This window comes from Brachyhypopomus gauderio, chromosome 1, assembly GCF_052324685.1.
Source record: "Brachyhypopomus gauderio isolate BG-103 chromosome 1, BGAUD_0.2, whole genome shotgun sequence".
Lineage (NCBI taxonomy): Eukaryota > Metazoa > Chordata > Actinopteri > Gymnotiformes > Hypopomidae > Brachyhypopomus > Brachyhypopomus gauderio.
In genome coordinates, this window is record NC_135211.1 from 32,371,138 (window position 1) to 32,392,466 (window position 21,329).

A 21,329-nucleotide genomic window follows, 5' to 3' on the forward strand; every position below is an offset into this window, starting at 1 on the left:
TTTCTGCCCTGCCTCCTTTTGTTCCCCATTATAGCTCCTAAAACCTGAGTACACTTGCAACAGATAGAATCTCCTGTTTTGATCATTTATATGATATACAAATATATTTGATTTGATCATTTCCATGTACAAGTAGTTTCATGGACGAAATTTTGATTTCATAGGTGGGGGGACACAAATAGCTTGAGAACTGGGGTGCGGGGTTTACCAAAACCGGCTTTTGAAAAAGTGCAGGGGACATATCCCCCCCCCCCCCCCCCCACCACCACCACCACCACCAAATTGCGTCCGTGAGTAGTTTAGTATAAGTTAACCTATCAGAGACTTGATAAGAGAGTGGGAGGTATAAAATCAGGTTTGAGCATCTACCGTAAATGTAAGTGGACTGGACGACAAGGGGTGAAAATGTGTCCGCTGCCCTCTAGTGGCTAGCTGCAGTACAACTTTAAACCCCGTCCATTTCCATGTAAGTGAATGGCTCAGACGATAAACTTCGAATTTATATTACACTTCAAATACGTTTGTGGGGCAGTTATGTTTTGTCAGTCCTATAAGAGCTACTACCGTTACTATCTCCCCCAGGGCATTGTTATATTAAAGAGGTTGTATATAAGTTATTTGGTGTTACTTAAATGGGGTGTGGCGATGATGTGATTGACATCTAATAGATCAAGCGTAAACACGCTTCAATTGAGCGCCGTATTAAACTTCGTTTTTACCCTTTGATTGAGGGTTAACAACACTTTCGACATTTTAAATAAACAATGTTATGTTCAGCAGTAAGTGTAAGTGAGTATTCTGAAGTACTTTCGGTAAGTGGCTCATATTGATATTTGAACTTTAAATCCTCTCACGTTAGCAATATATGCTACCTAAATAGTTAGCGAATTTGACGAAATGCAGTTTAAGTCCTTCACATTAAACTTCGTCAAAAAGTCCTTTGACCCATGACTGCAATCTTGTTGTCTTCAAAGTGGGAGTCGGACATACCGTCCACTGTAAACAGTGTATGGGTTCCCTCTTATCATGAGGTTACGAGGGAAGGGTGTGGAGAAGCTGGTAAACGCAAAGGTTTTTATTGAATTATGAGGAGCAGTTATCAACTAGATTAGCATTTCCTGTAGGAAATACTAGAGGGCTGGAAAAGCTGTGCCGTGTTCTGACTAATGTTATGGCCAGCACCCTTGAATGAGGAGGCATAAGGTCAATGTACTGTGTGGGACCAAGATTTGAGGTGTGAGAGAATTTCAGTGTAATGTGTGTAGAGTCTTGTGTGTGTTAAACTGTAGGCTATATGGTGAGTGGCAATGTATGTAGTGTGTATTGTGTATGAAGGTGTATTGTGTGTGAGTGAGTGATTGAGTGTAGTCGGGATACACAGATGCTGTATGCTGTCGCCCAGTTCTGTTCCTATCGCGAATGTAACGTTTATGTTTCTTGGTTTAATTCGCTGTTCTTGTCTTGGTAATTGTGTTATTCCTACATTTATGCTACATACAGGGTTCCCACACCTTGGTTAACATCAAATTCAAGGACCTTTCAATGACTTTCCAGGACCAACTTCCTCAAATTCAAGGACTGCACCTGGCACCATTTACCTACTGTTACCCCTGAATATGTTGTCAAAAAACGATGTTAATTCAATGCAAATTCAAAAGACCGAATGCCATTTCAAGACATGCATCCTGAAATGTTCTGTGCATGACATTAAGCGCTGATTAAACGAAAACTTAATTCACACTCAACATGACTGGCAATTTAGCAGTGGACCTGTGAGAAGGTGACATTCACGTAAAGCGGCTACACATACATTAACTACCTACAGGAAACACTAGCTTTCGGTGCTGAACAAACAAACAAAGATTTCTCTACAGGAGAATGACCAAACTTTTGCAAAGTAAAAGTCAGCATAGGCCCTGTAGAATCAACATAATTTTAAATGAACTTGTGCTGGCAAAATAATGACACGTTGACAGTAGACAAATAATAATATCAATAATACACATATGCATATACACATACTGTCACGCTACTGTCCCCGAACCCTTCCTTTGGGGCGTGTGTTAACGTTGTTAGCGTCTACTCGTCTGCGTCAGTGTATCTTCGTGGATGCGGGTGCGTCTTGTCATTATCCGTCTCACCTGTGGCTCGTCTCGTCATCACGTGGGGTTGATGTGGTCTGTCTATTTAATGTGCGTTCGCGCAGTGTCTTGTGCTCGTCGTTGTCTAATGTATACACGTCTTCGTTGTAGTTTAAGTGTTACAATAAAAGTGACGTCTGTCGCAACAAGGACTCTGTGTCTCATCCGTCTGCCGCCGCCCAGCGTCACAGAACGACGAGCCGTCAGAGACACAACAAGCCATGCCAGGCTACACCACCCGGCCAAAGAAGGGCAAGAAGCCCAGCAAGCGCCGCCATGCCTCTGCTCCTGCCCAACACCGCGCGGCCACCGTAACTCCCGAACTGATGGAGCAGGACCCGTTATGCAGCATCATGCTGCTTCGGTCTCGGGAGGCCAAGACGGTGGAAATGGCGGAGTATTTCCGCCAGACCGTGGTGCGGATGTGGAGGGAGCGACACCCCTGTCCCACCAGAGACCTCTCGCCCCTGAGGGTAGGCTCCCTCGAACTCTGCTCCACAGAGAAGACTCCTGAGAGCGAGTTCGAGGGGGAGGAATCAGAGGGCGAGGAGGAAGAGGAAGATCAGGCTCCCTCGGTTTGTTCCGCCTCCACCGTGGACTACGGTGAGGAGGAGGACTACCCTCCATCCGTTTGCTACGCCCCCACGGTGTACTATGGTGGGGGAGAGGGGAACGAGGAGGACTACCCTCCATCCGAGTGCTCCGCACCTGCCGTGGGCTACGGTGAGGAAGAGGAGGAGGAAGACTACGATTACCCTCCGTCCGAGTGCTCCGCACCTGCCGTGGTCTACGGGGAGGAAGAGGAGGAGGAAGACGACGAATACCCTCCGTCAGACTGCTCCGCACCAGCTGTGGGCTACGACAAGGAGGTGGAGGAGTTCGAGTCGGAGGAGGAAGGCAGTCCGCCTCCCTCTGAGTGTTCCGCTGGGACTGTAAAGGGGAGGTGGACACCAGAAACGGTCCCATCCTCCAATTGTTCCGGAGGAGAGAGGATGGACTGCTCCCGGGGTGGCAGCCCGGAGCAGTCCATGGAGTGGGACCAAGGAGAAGAGGAGGAGGAGATGGAGACCGCAGGGGATCTCCCAGGCGGTCTGCTCGGGGCGTCTACCGGCGGCGCTGCACCCGGCGCCTACGCCGGTCGCGCTGCACCCGGCACGTCCGCCGGTCGCGCTGCACCCGGCACGTCCGCCGGTCGCGCTGCACCCGGCAAGTCCGCCGGTCGCGCTGCACCCCGCGGAGGGTCCGTTGCGAGGACCGGAGGAGGACCGTCCGCTGCAGCACCGGCAGCTCCCGATCTCTCTCCCCTTATCGCCCTACTCCTGGCGCGTAGTCTGGCGCCTGTTTCATGTTTATGTGTACCAGTGTTTGTAAGTCTTCCCATTTGTGTGCCTAACCCGTTTTTCCCTTTCGTGCCACTATGTGTAAGTTTACCTGTGTGTGTGTTTGTGAATGTCCCGTTAAATGTGTCTAACGTGTTTTCCCCCGTCTTCCCAGGGAGGGTGTTCTAGACTGTGCGTGGCGGACTCTCCACCGAGGGCGGTCATCTCCCAGACGCAGGACTGGGCGCTTCGGATCCGCCCATCGACGTGGGTTCGGGGCACTCGGTCCTGTTGGCACCCCGGGACGGGTAGTGCCCTTGGTGGGGGCGTCTGTCACGCTACTGTCCCCGAACCCTTCCTTTGGGGCGTGTGTTAACGTTGTTAGCGTCTACTCGTCTGCGTCAGTGTATCTCCGTTCAGCGTCACACATACAGTACATACATAAAACAGAGGAGCAAAGCCATATAATGAGATTAGAACTATAGATCTCTAGAGAAATTTGGTGTGAGATGATTCTAGCATTTTCCAAGTTTTTTAATCTACTTAATGAAGAGTAATATGAATTTTATTCATTCATAAAGAGAAAAGAAGGCTTTTAACCACTCCACTTACTGTAGTGAATGTGGTATTTTGCTAAAAGTACGACTACATTTATGGCATCAGAGAAATCCGAACTTTAGTTTTCCGCATAAAGTAAAATGGTATCAAAAGAAAGAATGTTAAGTTTGAGATTAATCGTGTTTCTAGTGTCCATGCAAAAACTTTGTGAATGTTGACATGAAAAAACAAATGCTCCTGGAATTCATCTTCTGACTTACAAAAGGTACATGAATCCACATAATGTTTAAATCTTATCTTATTTATTATTTTGAAATGAGTCTCTTTTACTTTAGAAGATATGGGCCATTTGACAAGCCATTGTGGTTTTATAATTTGTATTAGGATGTTTTGTGAAAGAATCTCTATTACATCTTTTGTCTCATACCATCAGTGATAATCTTGTTATTACACTTGAAGTCAACTAAGTTAGTCATTCACTTTTAACATGGGCATCGAAACAGTCAACTCTGAATATAAAATGACATTTTTGATTAATTGAATTAATGCTAAAGGAATCATTTTGCAGACTTTCTTAAAATCTTTATAAAAACTATCATATCAGATCATATTTTTCAACAAAGAATGAGAAATTTAAAACATTATGACAATCTTTTTCATAGCAATCTTTTGTAAATATTGACTTCCTACCAACTGTGCCCTATTATTCCTTGACTGCGGTCTTCATCCATGTGAAATTTCAAACTCCCCAAAATATTCAAGGACCTTCAAGGACAACTGTCTTTTATGCCTGTTTTCAAAAACTTTCCAGGGCCTTGAACTTATTTTTTCAGATTCACAAACTTTCAAGGATTTCAAGGACCCGTGGGAACCCTGTACATACTGGTACGTGTTTGTGTGCTCGACTTCTTCAGTCACGTATATTTTTGTATTCCTGAAACCCTTCGAGTTGGCGTCATGCCCAGTCGTTGTCGTAGTTGTTGGTAGTCTACACGCCCCTCTACGCAGTTGCGTTCTCTGCTCTGCGAACCCTTATCGTTACAATATGCTGGCTGGGCGTGGGGACACATTTGTTAGTTAAACTTTCTTTTAGCCTAAAGTACAGGACATGTAAACAAGAAAGAACATGCAGAGAAGTAATACACTGCTAAACCCTGGAAGAAGGGCTTGGGTCATGACAAACATTTGTTTGTTTACGCCATTTGTTGTAACAAACTTTCTTTAAGCTTAAGACCATATCTACACTTCAAAGAAAGGCTGTTAATATCTAAAACCAAGAAAGATGACAACCAGTAGTTGGTAAGTAAAGTTAATGAGTTAATGTAATAAAATCAACTTTCTTTAAGCTTATTGGGGGCAATAAAATGTCAAAACCCATAGTTACAATTACCCTCCCTGATATATATAAAGATAATCCTTTATTAATTCCTCAGCGGGGAAATTTGCATTGTTACAGCAGCAGAGAATAGTGTCAGGAAATATATAAGATTCAGATATACAGAGGAATAAATAAAGAGTATAAATATATATGCAATGTATGTAGTTCTAAACAGTTATGGTTATTGCACATGGTAGAACAGTAAGAGCAGTAAAGTACAGTGAGCAGTTTGTTGTACAGTACAGATGAGCTATGGAGAGCAGTGGCTGTTGTACAGTCTGACAGCGGCTGGAAGGAAGGACCTGTGTGTGTGTGTGTGTGTATGTATGTATGTATATATATATATATATATATATATATATATATATATATATATATATATATATATATATATATATATATATATCCTGGTAAAATCAGTGAATAAAAATAAAATATAGAAAAAGAAAAATAAGATATGACCACCCACCAGAATAGAATGATGAAAAGGGAATATAATAATGTAGTTTTTCGTGCGTGTGTGTGTGTGTGTGTGTAATTTGTTCACCTTTCATTGATGTGTTAGACACACCTGTTTAGTCCCTGGCTGTCACACCTGGAACCAGGAAATTGTTGTTAACAAAACCTTGTTCAGATGTACTGCGTTGAATTCCGTGTGAGCTTGGGTTTTTCTTGTGTGGGCCGAGGCCAACATGTCAAGAATTCCATCTAGTGAAGAATCCAGTGACTATCACCAGTGGACCCCGTTTCTGTAAGGTGTGTATAAACCATCACATATCACACTATTTAAAAGCAGTTCAGCTGTGAAGTAAATTAAATTACTTTATTTACATAAACAGCAGAATGGCTCTAAAGCTCAGCAGGTTCTGTTCAGTGATAAAAAAAAATGCACCATTACTGTGTTTAACTGTGTTTTGTAGTGAAGAAATCTGAAACCAGAGATTTAAGTGTAACTCCTTCTCTCAATTTTGAAGAACTGAAAGTGAAATTGTTCTTTTCATTGTTTAGTGTAAGCGTGTGGCAGTTTGTGTAGCATTTTTTAATCTGTGTTTTTGTTGATGTATATGTGCAAGAGTATATATGTTTGAGTCAGCTGGGACGTGTGTGTTTGTAAAACTCAGCTGTAGTCCTTTACATGCTTCTTTCATGTTTTGTTCACAGAGGTCCAAGAACAAGGAACTTGTCTCTGAGCTGCCTTAAAGCTGTTTGTGTGTGTGTGTGTGTGTGTGTGTGTGTGTGTGCTGGTGTGTTTATTACTGTATCTGTGCAGTGAAATGGCAGAGGCCAGTATATCAGTGGTTCAGGATCAGTTCATCTGTCCAATTTGTCTGGATCTACTGAAGGATCCAGTAACTACTGCCTGTGGACACAGTTACTGTATGGTGTGTATTAATGACTTCTGGGATCAGGAGGATCAGAAGGGATCGACCAGCTGTCCCCAGTGCAGACTGACCTTCCCTCATAGACCTGACTTAAAGAAGAACATAATGATTGCCGACATGATGGAGAAACTGATGTCATCGCTTACTGAGTCTGTGGAGTGTGATTTCTGCACACGGAATAAACACAAAGCTGTGAGGTCGTGTCTGGTGTGTATGGCGTCTTACTGTGAAACTCACCTGCAGCCTCACTATCAGTCGGCAGCCTTTAACAAACACGTGCTGGTCAAAGCCTCCACACGACTCCAGGACTTCATTTGCTCTCAGCATGAGAAACCTTTGGAGTTTTACTGTCATACTGACCAGCAATGTATCTGCAAGCTATGCACCATAGATCAGCACAGAGAACACCACACCACACTGGCTGCAGAAGAACAAGTTAAGAAATGGGTAAGACTTTATTATTCAGGTCATTTCTGTTGAAAATGGTAGTTCAAAAATCCATATAAATTAAAAATGCATTTTACCAAATCCTAACCCTAAAACCTAACCTAACCCTAACTAATGTTAAACAGCTTTAGAATATGTAACACTGATTCAACAACCTTGTTTATCTAAATTATCAGATACGTAATATTGCATATGACATTATTTAGAATTTGTTGGGTTTGGGGATTATGGGTTGTGTTTATATAGGATTATTTGGTGGAGTCCCAGAAGAAACTCAAGCAAAGAATCCAGGAGAGTAAGAAAACGTTTCAAGAGCTGAAGAAAGCTGTGGAGTCTCACCAGGTGAGTTGAGAGGAGACCAGATCATCTATAGCTCTTAAGGAACAGTTTCATCTGTCAGGAATCTTGTCCTGTTAGTCATTAAACCTCCACCCAAACAAATACATTCCATTGTTATTGAGTAATAGAACATCCATCTATAAATGGGCCTCACAGTACCAGCACCACAATACCACCTTGAGATGGATAAAGTGTCTAACAGGTTATCAGATACAATATACTTAATCATGTTTTCATGGATGTTTTTACTCTGGTTCCCATTGCAATGCCACCATGTAGTTCAGTTTTGATTTGTGTAAATCCCTGGGTTAGGGTTATTTGAGGTCTCTATTGGACATAATCTCTAATAATCCCTCAAAATCTGGCCAGAAGGATCCAAAACTATCACTGATGGGTAGCGGAGACAGTAAACATATACTCTGTGTGTGTGTATGTATGTATGTGTATGTATATATATATATATATATATATATATATATATATATATATATATATATATATATATATATATATATATATATATTATAGGGGTGCACGATATGGACTAGAATTGGTGGACTAGATTGAACCTATGGACAATAGGTTCAATCTAGGTTTATACTTTCACGAGTGACCGTAGCACGTGACTCAGCACACCTCGCATGAACCTCCACGAACGGCGGAAGCGTTTAATCTTGCCGTGTCACATTCTTTGCAGTGTTGTCCGAAACGATATGTAGGCCTAGTAGTATTAAAAAAAAACAACCCTCAAATACAGGGGAATGAACATTTACCTGACCAATTTTAAGGTTGCTTTGTGTTTCAGGTTTGAAAAGTGCTGGAATTTATGCTAAAGTACTTGAAAATGCTTGAAATTGTAACTACCTCGTTTCACAACAAATATCTGTCTGATTTAACAGTTCTCTTGTATTACGTTAACAAATACGAGCCTCTTGTAATTCCAGGACGAAACATGAGAGAACGTGAAGACGTTAAGAGGGTTATTTATTTGAAAATAAACAACCATTAAATAATGTGATAAAAAAGCGATTTTTTTAAAAATAGAGTATATGTACAGTATAAATATTTAACTCAATTAAGTTTAACGTGCTGGGAATTATTGAAATGGACCTTGAAAGTGACGTACAAGTGCTTGAATTCCACCTTGTATAGGTGTGTGAACCCTGCAAACATGACTGTTCTCATTGCGCTGAGACACACAACCTTGTGAATCGACAGCGATGTAAAGTGTAAACCAGGCTTAAACCAAATTGCATGTCTGATGAGCGTGTTCACCTCACTCTGCCTCTTGCCTACTTATGTCACGTGATCATAGTCTGCAGCGCGAATAGCTCCCTCTATTGCTGGATGAGGATAATGCAATTTGAGTTTGCTGTTATTCAAGGAGTTATCGTGGCTCTTTCGATGTGTTTATTGTAAAACTTCACATCGCGATAACGATAAAAATGTTTAATCGTGCAGCCCTAGGGGTGGGCATAGATTCATTTTTAAAATCTAGATTAATCTCACTGAAATCTTGAAATTAATCTAGATTAATCTATATTAAAATGGCTCATATGTGTGCTACCCAAGTAATGACTAAGTCAGTCTTTGAGATAGGGTTTCTTAATACAGAGGGTGCATTAGACCAGGGGCTCATCTCCTGTTTCCAAAATGCATCAATGACTGCTTGAGAAAGCTGTTCTACTTTGATACTTGAAGAAAAAAAACATGCTCAATAAAATGTAGGCTACTCGTGTTCAACTCGTGCTACTCGTGGTTTATTCAGTTAAACATGAATTTGTAAGCCTACATACTGTACATTAAAAGGGGTTGATAACATGTTTATTCAGCTAAACATCCCAGCTAACAAAAAAATGTCCCGAGGACGTCCCGCGAACCAACACTGCGAACGTCCTCTGAACGTTTTTTTGTAGGGTCGCCAAAATGTTTCAGGGAACATTAAGGAGACGTTACAAAGGACGTTTGTAGGACCACCTGGAAACATCCAGAGGACAATGAGCGGACGTTTAAGGAACGTCCTTTAAACGTCTCTTATGTGTTAAATTGTTTAGGTCTACTTGTGTTACTTCTAAAACAACTTAGATTTTATTGATTCAGTAAATCGAGGTATTGTATATAGAATAAAAATGAACACACAAGTGATGGGCTGTAAACAAGTTATTATTTTTAATTTGAAATGCGAAAAAAGATCTTGTATCGTGTCTGATGTGCGCATTTTGAACGCTGTTTCAAGCCTCCTTTTAGGTTAGATTAGATTAGATTAGATTCAACTTTATTGTCACTGTGCAAGTACAAGTACGCGCCAATGAAATGTGGTTGGCATCTAACCAGACTGCAATAGAAAACATTATTTACAGAAAGTGCGGTAGTGCTGATTCCTAAATATAAATGTACAATTGAATGTAATATAGAATATAATGCAGAATATAATACAGTTATATGGTATATACAGCAGAGGTGGAAAGAGTACTGAAAATTTGTAATTGAGTAAAAGTATCATTACTTTGCCTAAAATCTACTCAGAGTAAAAGTAAAATTACCCATCTCAAAATTGACTCGAGTAAAAGTACAAAATTACTTCATTTAAAATGTAATTTGAGTAAAAGTTACTTAGTTACTTTCAGTTATTTAATGCATGGATGAATCATGAACCAAATTCAGCACAAGCTGTTTTAATCGATTTCAAAGCGTATTTAAGTGCACATCCACACTTGCAAAAAGATCAGCTGGGCTCAGGAACATACTTCCTCACAGCACAAGGACAGTCACAACCTGTACCATAAAGTGCAAACAATTTTCAGTCCTATTGTCCAACGCACAACACTATGATAAGAATAAAGAAATTAAAAAATTTAAATTACAAATTATTCAAAAAACAAAATGCACACAAAATTAAGTGCCCACAAGATGCCACAAATCAAACTAAAATGCAACACTACTCACAATAAAATGCCCACAGGATCCTGCATCAAAAATTTTAAAATGCTCATAGTATCCCACAATTTAAAATTAAGTACTCACAGGATCCTACTATTCAAAATACAGTGCCCACCGGATCCCACTATTCACAATAAAATGCCCACAGGTTGCCACAACTCAAAATAAAATATAAAATGACCACAGGATCCCACATCTCAAAATAAAACAACATGCGCACAGGATTCCACTATTTAAAACGCTCACAGGATCCAACTATTCAAAATACAGTGCCCACAGGATTCCACTTTTCACAATAAAATGTCCACAGTGTAGGAGTGCCCGGATGTGTTCCTGTGGGGGATGCAGGATTTGGTGTTCCTCCATAAAACCATGGGGGGCAACAAATGTTGGGTTACCTCAAGAGGTTCCCATAGAAATGGGATAAAACTGACCATTTGTATTTTAGTTATATCAGTGTGTTTGTGTGGCATGTTTAGTCTCATTTTGCAGCTTGTTGTGTGCTGGGAGAGATTATGCTAACAGGGTAAGAGTTCCATCACTCCCTGAGAAGGTTTGTAGACTTCACCCCAAATGTGGCAGTCCTGTATGGAATGCACTCTGTATGCAAATGTACTCTGTTGTCTTTACCAGCAACCTGATTCTCATTGGTTAACCTGGTTTTTGTGACTGCTGTCCCTTTGAGATGCTGGGGGGATATAAAAGGAGAAGTTTGTGGGTGCAGGGGGCTCTTGCTCTTGCTTTCATCTGCGTTCTTGCTCTTGGCTTTCTCTCTCTCTCTCATCTTCTTCTGGGTTCTTCTCCGTGAGGCAGCCTGCACCGGTTGGTATCTGTTTCCATTAGGTATTATTGTTACTTTAATCTAGTATGGTTATGTTATTGTTTTATATTTTGTTGGTTATTGAATAAATCTGGTTAATTGTGTAGCCACGGTCTTCCTTGATTATAGCTATACTGGGCCAGATGAGCTCATTATTAGTATCAGTTAAAAGGTAAACCAATGCTAATACCAATTCCCTCTAAAGTATCCCATCTGCTACGCATGTTTATGATAAACCTCTGACAAAGCAGGCTATTGTTTATAGAAAGGTACTTTATAAAGTTGGTTAGGTATATTGTATAACCTGTACTGATCTATTTGGGAAGTGAGTTCTTTTAGATTCTTACCAACTATAATTTGGAGTCAGATATTTAAGTTTTATGCACGTCAATCCTTCTTCTGCACCTATTTCCGTCCTTGGTTGTAGGCAAGCAGGTAGGTTAGTTATATCTCATAACTATAACCCCTACAACAGGATCCCACAGAACCTGATTTAATCGATTTAAAGATAGAACAATCTCATCCTTTTGGAAAAAAGTGCACCAGATTACGACCTGATTATGAGACAATGGAAAGGGTGCGCGCAAGGCAATGCCACGCAATTGGCCTTCAGTTGTGCCCGCATTTAATTTTTCACCATCAATATTTTTTTACTCAGTAATGTGAGGGCGTTCAAATGTAGTGAAGTAAAACTACTTGGGTCAAAATGTACTCAAGTAAAAGTAAAAATTACATATTTCAAAAACTACTCAGAAAATTACAAATTACTCATAAAAAGTACTCAATTACAGTAATGTGAGTAAATGTAATTAGTTACTTTCCACCCCTGATATACAGTAATATAGTCTGTGCAATATACAGCAGAACAGTACTATGACTTGGTTATAGGTATGTTAACAGTGCATAGGAGGTGCAGAGAAAGGTTGTGCAATGTTGTGTGACGTTTAAAGTGACTGTGCAGTGTTCATGAGGATAACCGCTTCAGGAAAGAAACTCTTCCTTAGCCTGCTGGTGCGGGAACGGATGTTCCGGTAATGCTTGCCAGATGGTTAGAGGCTGAAGAGTCTGTGGCTTGGGTGGGTAACATCCTTGATGATGTTTCTCGCCCTGCCCAGGCAGCGCTTGTGGTGGATATCCTCCATTGTGGGTAGGTCAGTGCCAATGATGCACTGCGCTGTTTTTACCACTCGCTGGAGTGCTGTGTGGTCTGCAGCGTGGCAGCTGCTGTACCAAACAGAGATGCAGTTGGTCAGTATGCTCTCGATGGTACAGCGGTAGAAGTTCACCAGGATCTTGGGAGCCAGGTGAGCTTTCTTGAGGCTGCGAAGAAAGTAGAGGCGCTACCATGCCTTTTTGATGAGGACAGAGGAGTTCAAGGACCAGGTGAGGTCATTGGAGATGTGGAGTCCGAGAAACTTGAAGCTGGACATCTGGTCCACTGCAGCTCCGCTGATGACGATGGGGGCGTGTGCTTGTTTCCTCGTCCGCCTGAAGTCTATGATGAGCTCCTTTGTTTTGTGTGTGTTGAGTGTCAGGTTGTTGTCATGGCACCATGAGGAAAAGTGCTGTACTTCGTCCTTGTAGGCTGTCTCATCATTGTCTGTGATCAGGCCTATCACTGTGGTGTCATCCGCGAACTTCACTATGGTGTTTGAACCATGAACCGGTACACAGTCATGGGTGAAGAGGGAGTACAGTATCGGGCTCAGAACACAGCCTTGTGGAACGCCAGTGTTTATGGTGATGTGTGGGGAGTGCAGGTTGCCTAGTTTAACGGACTGGAGTCTGTTGGTCAGAAATCCAATTACAAAGAGATGTGCTGATGCCCAGATGGTTGAGCTTGGAAATCAGCATGGATGGAATCACCGTGTTGAACGCCGAACTGAAATCGATAAAGAGCATTCTCACATATGAGTTCTGACAGTCCTGGTGGGTCACTGCAGTGTGTAGTGCTGTGGAGATAGCGTCCTCAGTGGATCTTTTGCTGCGATATGCGAACTGGTGTGGGTCCAGTGTAGCAGGCAAGAGGGTTTTCAAGTGAAAGAGAACTAGTCTTTCAAAGCACTTGGAAATGATTGGGGTGAGTGCAACAGGTCGGAAGTCGTTCAAGGCCGAGGCAGTTGAGTGTTTTGGCACTGGCACAATGGTGGCAGACTTGAAGATGGATGGGACGGTTGCTTGGGCCAGTGAGACATTGAAAATGTGCGCAAAGACACCCGAGAGTTCCTTGGCACAAGTTCGTAGGACACGGCCAGGTACACCATCAGGGCCAGCTGCTTTCCATGCATTCACCCTGCTCAGAGTTCGACTGACGTCTGAAGTGGAGACTCACTTCGAGAAGATGGCTCGTGCGTTTATGTTCCCGCTTGCTAATCCTCTAGTGAGTAAAACTTTAAATCAGCTGACTGCCTTTCACTCACGCACCATGACTATGGTCGCGGGACCACGTCCGGACGTTCTGAAACGTTCTCTAAAGCTAACAAAAATAACGTTATTTCAACGACTATACTGGGACGTTACCGAACGTCCTGTGAATGTGTCTTTGGGAACGTTCCACCAGGACTTCGAGGGGACCTGCTGGGGACGTCCATTATGGCCTAGGAACGTCCTATCGCGAACGTTATAAAAAACCTCTAATAAGAATGCTGTTTGCTGGGATGATATTTGAAATGTAAGCCAACATTTAGTACATTTTACCTCTCGGACGTAATTTGGGGGGGGGGGGGGGGATCTTTTTCAAAAGCCGGTTTTGGTCCTCTGCAGTTTTAACGGTTAAAAAGAAATATTTAAATAGCGACTAATCTAGTGCTAGGACCATGCAGAAAACGACTGCTCCAAGCTCCACTCCGGTAACAATTTACGATACTAAAAATGAATTTTCCATGAAGCAAACCTGGCGACTTCGTGGCTGCATCCATGTAAACACATGTACGATTTGTAATTCACAGGTTTGAAAACACGTTCTCACCCCAACTGTGCAATTTGGTTAGGAATACAGCCGAGCTAAACTATCAAGTTGAAAGTCATCATAGTTTGCTTACCCATTTTGACCCAGTTCCCAACCCAACTTTAAGAATAGATTAACGGCGATAATTTTTATATTGCCCGATAAGAGTATAAAATTAACGAACATCATTAATGGCCCAACACTTATATATATAGTAGGCCTATATATAATTTTACACACATATACATACATATATTACAGCATATATATTAGTGCTGTCAATATTAATGTGTTGTAGCGATTAATTAAACAAACATATTTGAATAGGAATATAATTACATTGTGTTGATCTTATATTGATTTTTATTTTACATTTAAATATCTATTACTAAAAAAATCTGTCTTAAGAAGGAATCTCTATTAAGCACAGCAACTTGTGCGATTAATTAGTTAATTTTTAAAAATCGATCAACAGCTCTAATATATATATATTGTGGTGTGGAATGGAGAGACAGCAGGCGTAAGGCGTAATACATGAACAAAAGCACAAAATGTATGTCCTAATAAACCATCACAAAATATTTATTACATTTATTAAATTTTATATATATAAACTAACTATAATCATAATACTTGTAATTCTTTTAAACTTTATTTGCATAATTTCTTTGAGTTGTCTGGTATCCTATAATTTACTAACAGTAATGAATAAATAATGAATCATGCCTGTTTTTAACATATTGTGTCTAATTGTTAACAATCTTTAGGTTACAGCATTTTCTCAGAATATTAATAGAAATTAGTTTTTTATTTCACTATAATGATTACCTGACTTATTTATTATTAATTAATTTAAAGATTAATAATTAAATATTCTAAAATTCTAAATATGGTACACTAACACTCCACCCCCCCCCCCCCCCCCCCCCCCCCCGCACAGAAAAAGTTCAGGCTCAGGAATTTTTCCCACTATCACCCCTGCCATTGTCAACGTAACTAGACTTTTAATAATTGCCTCAGCAACGCAATCATGTAATGGAGCCATGATCACGCAGAACAGACTCAAATAATCCACGAAACATGAGGGCAAGGCATTAACACAACAACACTACACAAACACGTCAGGGAATACTCACAACTGTACACATACATAAACATACGCAGGGCAACTTAAGCTAACTAACACACATGATTACATACATACTCAGTAATTACATAACATAACCACACATTACATAGAGCAGTACCTGGGCCACGGAGGCTCATGTGTAAGTAGTGCCATCCCCCATTGGAACGATGCTACACAATAAATATATATATATATATATATATATATATATATATATATATATATATATATATATATACACACACACACATACACAGCAAGGAATGTAGGAATGTGAGTTCAAGTGGAAACAAGATGCGATTTCAGACAACTTTAACCATGTCTATGGCAGAGACGGTAGGTCCCCACGCTCAGCAACTCCTTAGATGGCCGTGTGACTGATGGTTAATGTTAACTGTTGTGTTTTTTTTAATCTACGTGGTAATATCAAATACTTCTTTTTGTTTGTCATCTTCTTTTCAAAACATCCACACAACTGATGGAACGGATCTAAAGTTACTGCCAGCAATGTTGAAAACGGACCATGATGTATGAAGTGCTTTAGCTTAATTAGCCTAACTAACCCATTCCAATATTTTGGGATGGTAGACTACACTACCTACACAACAGCAGGCTGAGCAGACACAATAACTTCTGAGTGAAGCAGTTGAAATCTAGTACCAGTTAGAATGTTAGTTAAATTATCTGTTTTGTCTTCTTGATCTTGTAGTGATGTAGAATGCGGTATCCATTTTGATTTATTTCTTTGTCCTGACTGTCACCTCAACGTCTCCAAACAGCTCTCTGCACAGGCAGTAGTGGAGGACAGTGAGAGGACCTTTAAAGAACTGATCCGCTCTGTAGAGCGAAAACATTTTGAGGGGACTCAGAAGATCAGAGCTCAACAGAAGGATGCAGTGGATGAAGCTGAAGGAGTCCTGAAGCGTCTGGAGAAGGAGATTACAGAGCTGAGAAGAAGAGACAGTGAGCTGGAGCAGCTCTCCCACACTGAGGACCACATCCATTTCCTCCAGGTCAGAGTCCCTCTGCTCCTCCAGGTAGCGCCACTGGGAGCCAGCAGAATTCATTCAAGACCTTTAGTAAAAACAGAGACTTTCGTCAGTGATTCCCAAAACATAAGCTTACAAGCTATATTACATGTACAAGCATAATACAAGCATACAAGGACCATTTTCTGCTACATCCTAAACCTGACATTTCTAGAAGTCATCATTGACATGTCTAAGTTCTAGTAGTTTGTGTCATTGTCAGACCATTATATATGGTGGAGTAAATATAAACAGGCTGTCTGAGATGAGTCTCCAGTCCTGTTCTCTCATTGTCTGTGTAGAGTTTCCAGTCTCTGTCTGCCATTGCTGCATCTGCAGACATACCTGCAACCCATGTCCATCCTCTCCTCTTGGCTGAGGACGTAACAAAGTCTGTGTCTCAGCTGAGGGACAAAGTGGAAGAATTCTGTAACCAGCAGTTCAGAAAGACATCAAAAAGAGGTAAATTATATTAACCACATTGAGTGTGTATGAACATTTGGGATAGGGGTGGATGTTTTGAGAGAAGTTATTGATATTACTCATTTATTATGAAGATAGGATTGTGAGTGTATAACGTATCTCTTGTGTTCCTAAAAAACTGTGTAAAGATAAAAACCTTTACATTTAAAGCATTTAGCACAGGCCCTCAAGCACAATGCGTTGGCAAAAGTGCTTATCTCGCAGATCGGATTCAACTAGACCCCCCCATACTCAAATAGCGGCCCGCTGGCCTAAAGCGGCCCACAGCCCATCTATTTCTGGCCCGTGAGCTGTTTTGAAAAGTTTTTTTTTTTATGATTTTTTATTCAATCCGCTCTTATTTAGAAATCGCGCACCGCGATCCCTCCATGGCAACAATAAACAGACAGCAGATGCCCAAATTTACATTTGCCGCCAACCCCCCCCCAACAATTTACGTTCGTAAATGGCTCCTTGAGTCATTGAAAAAAAAAAAAGTGGCCCCTCATCATTTCTATTTGAGTACCCCTGAACTAGACTGTCTGAACACACTGCTAAACTAAAACCTATTTATTCAAACATATTTACAGAAGGTTTGAATAAAAATCTTAAGTAAAAGGTTTCATTTGTAAAATTAAAAGTGCCAGACTACAGATGTAAAAGTGCAAGACTACAGATGATTCAGGTGTATTTGGAAGAAAATGTTATGTGTGCATCAAGCCTTTCTTAGTCAAGCCTTTCTAAGTTTGAGGTCAAATTTGAGTTTACTGTCATTCCTCTTAACACTTGATAAACAATCAAATAATAGCATGTTAAAATCCATGATGCAACACACATTTACATTTACATTTATGGCATTTGGCAGACGCCCTTATCCAGAGCGACTTTTTAATCTCATTTTTATCTCATTTTTTTTTTATACAAGCGAACAATTGAGGGTTAAGGGCCTTGCTCAGGGGCACCTCAGTCATGGCCTTAGGTCTGGGGATCGAACCCACGAACCTCCAGTCACAAGACCAGTTCCCTAACCACCAGGCCATGACTGCCCCCACACTAGTACAGCAACACAACATGCATGACTGCACAAGTGTATACACACCAGTACAGCAACACAACACGCATGACTGCACAAGTGTATACACACCAGTACAGCAACACAACATGCACGACTGCATGTGAGTGTATACACACCATTACAGTAACACAACACACATGACTGCACAAGTGTATACTAGGGGTGACCTTCAATAGTCGCTGATTCGACTATAGTCGACTATACCCCCTAGTCGACTATGAACGTCAGTCTAATGTACCATTCTAACTGCATGGGGGTGCCCAAGGACGCTGCTAAGCATTAGTTGTTACATGAAATGTTTTTAAAATGTTTTCGTTATATATAGCCTTTTGTCAAATTAAATCATCCTAATTTCTGTTAATAAATACTTAAAATGATGTGTGCGCATTAACAATAGGCTTTTTCCTTACTACACATTAATAAATCACCCTGCAGTTGCACAATCCAAATGAGCGGAGCTGAATACGCTACAGGATAGTTAGCATCTGCCGAGATTATAATGGCTACTAAAAAACTTCAAAAGTATTTTGAAAAAGATAGATGAATCTTTTTACTCAACACACATGACTGCGCAAGTGTATATTTGAAAAAGATAGATGAATATTTTACTCAACACACATGACTGCACAAGTGTGTACACATCAGTACAGCAACACAACAAGCATAACTACAAGTGTATACACACCAGTACGACATACAGCACACATGATTGCACATGTGTATACACACCAGTACAGCATACAGCACATATAACCATGTTTCATTCATTTTCAGACACCCTGATATAGCTGCAGTATGACCTTCTAACAATTAGCATTTAAACAATAGAAATTTCTTTAAAATTAGTATATTTTTTTGTCTTATTCCAGGACTGACCACTGCAGGAAACAAATGTTCCATACTGGCAGTGTGTCTGGGGCTGCTGTGTGTCCTTCTGCTGATAGCCATCACAAACCTGTGGATCAGGTTCAATGTAGAGAGAGACCAGTTACACAGCAGTTACAGCAACCTCACTGCAGAGAGAGATCAGTTACTGATCAATTATAAACACATTCGGAGTAACTACCGCAATCTCATTGCAGAGAGAGACCAGTTACAGAAACTGGCAGATTTAGGTGAGTAGAGACACCTGTCAATGTTCCATATGTAATGAATCAACATAACCAGCAGTAGAGACCTGATGGAGGGCTCACTTACCAAACAACCTTGAACACTGTATCAAATTTGGTTTGTCAAATGCTTGAAGAATCCAAACACAATCTTCATACTGCCTTTTCAGACTTTAACACAATTTCCACAATTCTTTTAAAATAAATGTTTCCAAACCTGCATGCCAGCATCATAGATCTGTGAGCATTTTGATTCATGAAAACACAAATCCCTATTTGTGTTTTCATGAATCACAATGCTCACAGATCTATGATGCTGGCTATGATTTGCAGGGAGGGTTTGTCTGGACAGCTACCTATACAGCCAATAGGGAGGGAGGGTTTGTCTGGACAGCTCCAGTTGGGAGGGAGACAGGTCATTGGGTTTTACAAAATAATGTGTGTAAGGAATCTATATTTATGTTTCCGTAGTGAAGGAACCTGACACCAGAGGAGAGTTTCTGAAGTGTAAGGTTTTTCCCCTCATACACAAACACGTGCAAAAAAACATTAAACGGAAGTAAAACAGCAAAGGATTTTAAGTGCAATGTTCTTTTCATTTGAAATTAACCTTTTTTAAACTTCAGACAATGTTTTCTGGGGTCAACAGATTCCTGTCTGCTCACACTGGATCCAAACACAGTGCATAATCACCTCTATCTGTCTGAGGAAAACAGAGTGGTGACCTGCTGTAATACATCTCACTGGTATCCTGATCATGCAGAGAGGTTTGATTATTGGTATCAGGTGTTGGGTGCAGGGCAGGTGTGTGGACAATGTTACTGGGAGGTTGAGTGGAGTGAAGGAGTCTCTATCGCAGTCACTTATAAAAGCGTCTGCAGGAAGGGAGGAGGTGATGAGTGTATGTTTGGAGGCAGTGATCACTCCTGGAAACTGTACTGCTCTCCCTCCAAATGCTATTTCTGGCACAAAAACCAAAAGACTACAATTCCCGTAGTGCCAAGTTCTAGAATTGGAGTGTATGTGGATCAGAGGGCAGGAATTCTGGCCTTCTACAGCATCTCTGACACCATGAGGCTCCTGCACAGAGTTCAAACCACATTCACCCAGCCCCTCTACCCTGGGTTTGGGGTCACATCAGGATCAAAAGTTAAACTGTCGACTTCCAACACTTGATTCAGTGTTGATGATTCAGACATACTAAGAGTAACAAACATTATTAGTATCAGCTCAGTGGATGATTATTCTTCTAGAATGGGATCATGTAGCTTCCTCTACCATTACATTATGGTACATTATCATTACATTATCATTATAATTCAAAATTATCATAAGAAGGAATTCTGCTGCAACAGTCACAGTGAAACGCTGATCGTCTGTGATTGTTTAAATCGTTAGTTTTTGCCACCCTCCCCACCCACATCACTAGATTGTCTCTGTTCCTGTTATTGAACTTTGTCTACCTGTTCATGTATAGCACTCACCTCCCTTTGGACCTGGTACTTATGATTTATCTGTTTAGTAGATGACTCTGTGTGTGTTGGACATGCCTGTTTATCTGTTTAGTAGATGACTCTGTGTGTGTGTATGGGACATGCCTGTTTATCTGTTTAGTAGTTGACTGTGTGTGTGTGTTGGATATGCCTGTGTATCTGTTTAATTTTATTATATATTATTTTAATCTGTGTGTGATTCCATGATCAGTGTAAACCAAAGTTATGGTTATAACTTTTTATTTATTCACTACTTTGTAATATTTTTGTTTTATGGTCAACAGACTTTACATAATATACAGAGTGTGAGAGAAAATGTTATGTAATAAGCAATTTGGAATATAAATTAAATTGAATTAAATTGGCCAATGTCAGAAATTCTCATTCCCAACAAAAGGAAGAACCATAAGAAAACTGTTCTTTGTTCTTGAAACACTATGCTTCTCCAAACTACCTTCAATTGTCTTGTAACCCACACCCTCTTGTGTCCGATGGCAGTTATTTAAAACATTTTTTTTTTTGCATTTCTAGAATGCAGGTGTCATGCTCTAGATCTGTGTTTCTCTTGAAAAAAGACAGAGAGGCACACGCCAGGGCTCCAGACTGCGACTAAAATGGTCGCAATCGCGACCATAATTATTAATTTGCAAGCAATATAATTATTTCACTCGCCAGTGGTAACAGGTGATACAACAGTATTATTTTTTATGGGTGAGGATTTTTTATAATTGGAAAAATATCCAGCATTTTCTTTTGAGTTTG

General features: G+C 40.7%; 2 protein-coding genes across 10 annotated transcripts; both read left to right on the top strand.

The window, feature by feature from the left end:
- Nucleotides 1–673: 673 nt before the first annotated feature.
- Nucleotides 674–5,249, top strand: LOC143521877 (uncharacterized). The gene is made up of 3 exons (XM_077015765.1): nt 674–812; nt 1,501–3,293; nt 5,245–5,249. The coding sequence occupies exons 2-3, from the start codon at nt 2,363–2,365 to the stop codon at nt 5,247–5,249; spliced, it is 936 nt and encodes a 311-aa protein (XP_076871880.1). The 5' UTR covers nt 674–812; nt 1,501–2,362.
- Nucleotides 5,021–20,931, top strand: LOC143517560 (tripartite motif-containing protein 16-like). 9 transcript variants are annotated; one of them, XM_077010259.1, is made up of 9 exons: nt 5,024–5,317; nt 5,962–6,152; nt 6,667–7,225; nt 7,472–7,567; nt 16,180–16,413; nt 16,731–16,890; nt 18,835–19,080; nt 19,546–19,581; nt 19,724–20,931. In XM_077010259.1, exons 3-9 carry the CDS (start codon nt 6,671–6,673, stop codon nt 20,248–20,250), a joined length of 1,854 nt encoding a protein of 617 aa, XP_076866374.1. In that variant the 5' UTR covers nt 5,024–5,317; nt 5,962–6,152; nt 6,667–6,670; the 3' UTR covers nt 20,251–20,931. The 9 variants fall into 9 exon arrangements, with proteins under 9 accessions (XP_076866408.1, XP_076866340.1, XP_076866374.1 ...); XM_077010276.1 differs by having other exon boundaries at nt 6,031–6,152; XM_077010268.1 differs by having other exon boundaries at nt 6,083–6,152.
- Nucleotides 20,932–21,329: the final 398 nt, after the last annotated feature.